Genomic DNA, 7500 nt, shown 5'->3' with positions numbered 1-7500 from the left:
TGAATAATAACATCCCAAAATAATCTTCCTTCATCCTGGATATTTTCTGGTACTTTGAACAAAATTCACTCAGTATTTATAAAGTATTGAGTTTTATTAACTGTATTGTGATAATAACATCCTTTATTGTGCTTTATATAAAACAAATGCTTTAACAGTGCTACTTAAAGACTTGGACTTAAATAAGATTAAATATATATTATATTTATTTAAAAAAAACAAACAATTAAAACCATTTCTTAAAATGAAGATTGTCAGAATTAACGAACCTGAAGACGAGCGATCGCTCCGCAGAAATAAAAGTTCATAGATTGGGGGAAAAACACAAATTTATTAACTATTTTTATTGATTTGTTGTGACAATGAGACGGATTTGAAAAAAGGTCTTTTCATTGTTAGTTGGAATAAATTTCCTCCGATGGACGGAGCAGTGATCTGGTCCAGTGTAGAGCTGTGTGGAGCTGCTACTCTGCTGTCTGTCTGCCTCCCTCTACCACTCTCTGTCTCTGTCTCTCTCTCTCTGCCGGGTCTCTGACATCCATCCGTCCGTCTCCCTCCTATCTCTCTGTCCATCCAGGCTGGATTGATGTAACCTGGGATGCTGGCGGCTCTAACTCTTACCGTATGGGCGCTGAAGGGAAGTTTGACCTCAAGCTTGCTCCAGGGTACGACCCTGAGTCGGCTGCCACAGCGCCGTCACCCAAACCTGTCTCATCCACTGTTTCAGGCCCCGCCTCCTCCACGGTGGGACCCTCCGCGACGCCGGCAGCCAGCGGCGGCACCACCACCACCACCTCCTCCTCCTCGTCCTCGCAGCAGCAGTCGTGGAGCAGCCTGGTGAAAAATAACTGTCCCGACAAGGGCGGGGCCACGTCGCTGGGCGGGGCCAGCTCCTCCAGCAGGAAGGGCAGCAGCAGCTCCGTCTGCAGCGTCGCCTCCTCCTCTGACATCAGCCTGAGCTCCTCCGCCGGGCTGCCGGGCGCGGGCGGCCTGCGCCTGGACAGGAGGGCCGAGGGGCTGCTGCTCGACCAGGGCTCCGGGGTGGGAGGAGTAACGGGAGGCGGGGTCGGCCCTGACGGACAGCAGCAGGAGCCCATCGTCGTGCTGTCATCTGCGGCAGAGGGCGGGTCCGGCTCGGCGTCCAGCTCCGGCACGCTCACGGCCGACACGCCCGCCCCCGGAGACGACGCCAGAAATAAGGACTCATCCACGGCGACCACCGACCCAGCGACGGCCATCTCCATGGGGCTGGTGAGCGTGAGCTCCCCCGACGTCAGCTCGGTGTCGGAGTCATCCAGCAAGGACACGCCTTCCCAGAGGCCTCTGTGCTCGGCGGCTAACGCCCGGCTGTCGGTCAGCTCGCTGCTGGCCGCCGGCGCTCCCATGAGCTCCAGCGCCAGCGTTCCCAACCTGTCGTCCCGCGAGGCCAGCCTCATGGAGTCCTTCGTCCGCCGCGCGCCCAACATGTCGCGCACCAACGCCACCAACAACATGAACCTGAGCCGCAGCAGCAGCGACAACAACACCAACACGCTGGGCAGGAACGTCATGAGTACTGCAAGTGAGTACTGCATCAATACTACATGATACTACACTGATACTACACTGATACTACACTGATACTACATGATACTACACTGATACTACGTGATACTACACTGATACTACATGATACTACATGATACTACACTGATACTACAGTGATACTACATGATACTACACTGATACTACAGTGATACTACATGATACTACATGATACTACACTGATACTACAGTGATACTACATGATACTACACTGATACTACATGATACTACACTGATACTACATGATACTACAGTGATACTGCACTGACACTACAGTGATACTACAGTGATACTACAGTGATACTACACTGATACTACAGTGATACTACAGTGATACTACATGACACTACACTGATACTACATGATACTACAGTGATACTACACTGATACTACAGTGATACTACACTGATACTACACTGATACTACACTGATACTACACTGATACTACACTGATACTACAGTGATACTACAGTGACACTACATGACACTACATGATACTACATGACACTACATGACACTACATGATACTACAGTGATACTACAGTGATACTACATGACACTACACTGATACTACATGATACTACAGTGATACTACACTGATACTACAGTGATACTACACTGATACTACACTGATACTACACTGATACTACAGTGATACTACAGTGATACTACATGACACTACATGACACTACATGACACTACATGACACTACATGATACTACACTGACACTACATGATACTACATGATACTACATGATACTACACTGACACTACATGATACTACATGATACTACATGATACTACACTGACACTACATGATACTACATGATACTACATGATACTACACTGACACTACATGATACTACAGTGATACTACATGATACTACATGATACTACACTGACACTACATGATACTACAGTGATACTACACTGATACTACATGATACTACATGATACTACATGATACTACACTGACACTACATGATACTACACTGACACTACAGTGATACTACACTGATACTACATGATACTACATGATACTACACTGACACTACATGATACTACAGTGATACTACATGATACTACACTGACACTACATGATACTACAGTGATACTACATGATACTACACTGACACTACATGATACTACAGTGATACTACATGATACTACATGATACTACATGATACTACATGATACTACACTGACACTACATGATACTACAGTGATACTACATGATACTACATGATACTACACTGACACTACATGATACTACAGTGATACTACATGATACTACATGATACTACACTGACACTACATGATACTACACTGACACTACATGATACTACACTGACACTACATGATACTACAGTGATACTACATGATACTACACTGACACTACATGATACTACAGTGATACTACATGATACTACACTGACACTACATGATACTACAGTGATACTACATGATACTACATGATACTACATGATACTACATGATACTAGACTGATACTACACTGACACTACATGATACTACAGTGACACTACATGATACTACAGTGACACTACATGATACTACATGATACTACACTGATACTACAGTGATACTACATGATACTACATGATACTACATGATACTACACTGACACTACATGATACTACATGATACTACATGATACTACATGATACTACATGATACTACATGATACTACATGATACTACATGATACTACAGTGATACTACATGATACTACATGATACTACAGTGATACTACACTGACACTACATGATACTACATGATACTACATGATACTACATGATACAGTCGGTGTTTGGAATCAGACTGAAATCAGCAGAAACGTGTCACTAAACATTAATGTATTCTGAACTAACCCATCAGCACTAACTAACTTTAACTATTTACTGTCGACGTCGTCACAGGTGCAAACGTTCATATCTTTGACACGTTCATGTGAGACGGCGAAAGCCTCACGGAGCCGCAGGAAGCCGGACCTGCGGCGGTCGGGACCGTCAGTCAGGATCCAGTATTTCTGTCCAAGTCGGTCAAAATGAAAAAAGATAAATGTAGTGAAACCTTTACTCCAGTACAACAGGAGAATAACGGTAATAACGCCGGTACTTTCTGCGGTCACAGATGTTGTACAGATGTTGTGTCGGTAAGATCCTGAGAGCTCAGTGAGCTGTAGGTGAAGACGGCGTCTGGTCCAACATCCGCCCAGTGACACGCGTCCAGTTTAACCCATTTATACCAGGTGCTGCGCAGCATTGTTGATTCCTCGTCATTTTCATGATATGTTTATACATAATTTACATATTTATAAGCTGCATGCGTCATGAAAATGACGAGGAATCAACAATGCTGCGCAGCACCCGGTATAAATGGGTTAACAGCATCAGGTCTGACGTGGTGGCGACCAGGGAGCTGAGTGTGCTGTGTTGTGATTGGCTGACTGAAGGTGCAGAAACTGTATCAGCTTGTTTTGCACAGAATTGAGACTCGGAGCGTTTTAAACCTCTGAGACCTGAGGTGGACGTCCCAGTCAGCTGACTGGAGCTTAACGAGCTTCACCTGCTGCTTTGTCTCTTTGGTTTCTGACCGACTAACCGCCCTTTGTTTGTTTGTTTGTTTGTTTGTGTTTGTTTGTTTGTTTGTTTGTTTGCAGCTTCTCCTCTCATGGGCGCTCAGAGCTTTCCTAACCTCACCACCACTGGCACCACCTCCACCGTTACCATGTCAACCTCCATAGTAACCAGCAGCAATAACGTAGCCACGGCCACCACGGGTCTGTCGGTGGGCCAGTTGCTAAGCAACACCCTGACGACCAGCCTGACGTCCACGTCCAGCGAGAGCGACACAGGCCAGGAGGCTGAGTTCTCTCTCTATGGTTGGTGATGACACACGGACAAACACACACACTTTCTATGATGGTGAGGACACTGACAACATGTCCTCACCATCATAGAAAGACACACACACACACACACACACACACACACACACACACACACACACACACACACACTGCTTCAGCTAACCTGCTGCTAACTCCTCTCACAAGCTAAATATCACATTTAAAGACTCTCTGCTCATATTCATAACTCTGTGTTAATACTCTGTATTTCTGTGTTGCACAGAATTCAAATACTTTATTTTCTGTAAGTGAATAAACAAGTTAATGGAGCAGAATAATATCAAATGTTACAGTTAAAGTCTTGGACTGAATATTGTTTTTATTTATCATTTGTTGAATGAAACTTTCAGCTCCACTCCCACAGTGACACGTTTCAAAACCCGATTAGAAAATATTTCGTAGAAGAAGAAGAGCTGTTACTCGCTGCTGCATACGGACGTGACATTAAACGAGCTGAACGCAGATTTATCAACACCTGGATTTGGGTTCCAGATGTGGCGACAGAGGGGCAAAGCATCGATGAGCTCATTGAAAAGTGTGTTGTGGTGGAACCTAATGTGAGATTTACACCAAGTATGATGCGATGAGTTCGTGGGTCAGAATCTCATTCGGACCTTTGACATTGAAACAAAAATCCCAACATGTTGATTCATTTCCTGTCAGCTGACTTCACTGATTGATGAAGTGCCTGTGTAGTTCAGGTCTGTGGGACGTTTCTGTTCCGGTGAAGCTGTGTGTGTGTGACGGGTGGATTTTAAGATTTGCTTCTTTCACCTCTTTGAACGATTTGACCGACGTCGTTTGTCTCCACCCGCCTGCCGTAGACTTCCTGGACAGCTGTCGTGCCAACACGTTATTGGCTGAGCTGGACGACGAGGAAGACCTCCCAGAGCCGGACGACGACGACGACGAGAACGAAGACGACAATCAGGAGGACCAGGAGTACGAGGAGGTCCTGGTACAGATACACACTTTGTATTTTTATTTTCTCTGGGTTATAAAATCTCGTAGCGACAGGAAGTGAGGATGAGTATGATGAGTGTGTGGCTGGTGTCCCGCAGGAAGAGGAAGAGTACGAGACCAAAGGAGGTCGCAGGAGGACGTGGGACGACGACTTTGTCCTTAAGAGACAGTTTTCCGCTCTGGTTCCCGCCTTCGATCCCAGACCAGGAAGAACCAACGTCCAGCAGACCACCGACCTGGAGATCCCCCCACCAGGTACACACACACACACACACACACACACACACACACACACACACACCACACACACACACACTGCTTCAGCTAACCTGCTGCTAACTCCTCTCACAAGCTAAATATCACATTTAAAGACTCTCTGCTCATATTCATAACTCTGTGTTAATACTCTGTATTTCTGTGTTGCACAGAATTCAAATACTTTATTTTCTGTAAGTGAATAAACAAGTTAATGGAGCAGAATAATATCAAATGTTACAGTTAAAGTCTTGGACTGAATATTGTTTTTATTTATCATTTGTTGAATGAAACTTTCAGCTCCACTCCCACAGTGACACGTTTCAAAACCCGATTAGAAAATATTTCGTAGAAGAAGAAGAGCTGTTACTCGCTGCTGCATACGGACGTGACATTAAACGAGCTGAACGCAGATTTATCAACACCTGGATTTGGGTTCCAGATGTGGCGACAGAGGGGCAAAGCATCGATGAGCTCATTGAAAAGTGTGTTGTGGTGGAACCTAATGTGAGATTTACACCAAGTATGATGCGATGAGTTCGTGGGTCAGAATCTCATTCGGACCTTTGACATTGAAACAAAAATCCCAACATGTTGATTCATTTCCTGTCAGCTGACTTCACTGATTGATGAAGTGCCTGTGTAGTTCAGGTCTGTGGGACGTTTCTGTTCCGGTGAAGCTGTGTGTGTGTGACGGGTGGATTTTAAGATTTGCTTCTTTCACCTCTTTGAACGATTTGACCGACGTCGTTTGTCTCCACCCGCCTGCCGTAGACTTCCTGGACAGCTGTCGTGCCAACACGTTATTGGCTGAGCTGGACGACGAGGAAGACCTCCCAGAGCCGGACGACGACGACGACGAGAACGAAGACGACAATCAGGAGGACCAGGAGTACGAGGAGGTCCTGGTACAGATACACACTTTGTATTTTTATTTTCTCTGGGTTATAAAATCTCGTAGCGACAGGAAGTGAGGATGAGTATGATGAGTGTGTGGCTGGTGTCCCGCAGGAAGAGGAAGAGTACGAGACCAAAGGAGGTCGCAGGAGGACGTGGGACGACGACTTTGTCCTTAAGAGACAGTTTTCCGCTCTGGTTCCCGCCTTCGATCCCAGACCAGGAAGAACCAACGTCCAGCAGACCACCGACCTGGAGATCCCCCCACCAGGTACACACACACACACACACACACACACACACACACACACACACACACACACACACACACAGACACACACACACACACACACACACAGACACACACACACACACACACACACACACAGACCTGGAGTTATAACTCGATAGAAACAAACTCTTGGTCTAATAACTGATGATTGTTTGGAGTTTATGAAATTAAAACAAACTTTTAGAAAAGAGAAATTTTTTTAAACAAATAAACTTTATTTCTTTTTATTTAGTTTTAAGAATGTATTAAATTATTTTACAATTAATTGGTTAATTTTTATATTTTATTCAGAAGATTCTGTTTATTAAATTAAAACTCATTTTATTCAGATGAATCAAATGTTTAAATCAAAGTTAAATTTGTGACGTTGCTCCTCTGTCATCTGCTGATTCAGGAACTCCTCGGTCGGAGGTGCAGGAGGAGGTGGAGTGCGCTCCGTCTCCTCACCTGGCTCTCACCCTGAAGGTAAGAACAGGAACACCCAGCACACAGTGACTGAACTGACCCTGCAGGTTCCAGATGTTCTGCTGGGGATCCAAACTGATCAATAAAAGTAAATGCTCATTGTGTGTGTGTGTGT

General features: G+C 45.1%; 1 protein-coding gene across 1 annotated transcript in view; it reads left to right on the top strand.

Annotated features, from left to right (window-relative positions):
• The window catches only part of hectd1 (HECT domain containing 1), a 34776-nt gene that overhangs the window by 21377 nt on the left and 5899 nt on the right, over positions 1-7500 (top strand). The window contains exons 26-30 of the mRNA XM_056393171.1: positions 578-1561; positions 4265-4486; positions 5338-5471; positions 5575-5731; positions 7315-7385. Coding sequence (XP_056249146.1) covers positions 578-1561; positions 4265-4486; positions 5338-5471; positions 5575-5731; positions 7315-7385 — 1568 coding nt within the window. The remainder of the gene's footprint in view (positions 1-577; positions 1562-4264; positions 4487-5337; positions 5472-5574; positions 5732-7314; positions 7386-7500) is intronic.

Source organism: Seriola aureovittata, chromosome 13 (genome assembly GCF_021018895.1).
Source record: "Seriola aureovittata isolate HTS-2021-v1 ecotype China chromosome 13, ASM2101889v1, whole genome shotgun sequence".
In the NCBI taxonomy this organism is placed as follows: Eukaryota; Metazoa; Chordata; class Actinopteri; order Carangiformes; family Carangidae; genus Seriola; species Seriola aureovittata.
The sequence above is the reverse complement of the archived record's forward strand: the minus strand, read 5'-3'. Positions and strand labels throughout refer to the sequence as shown.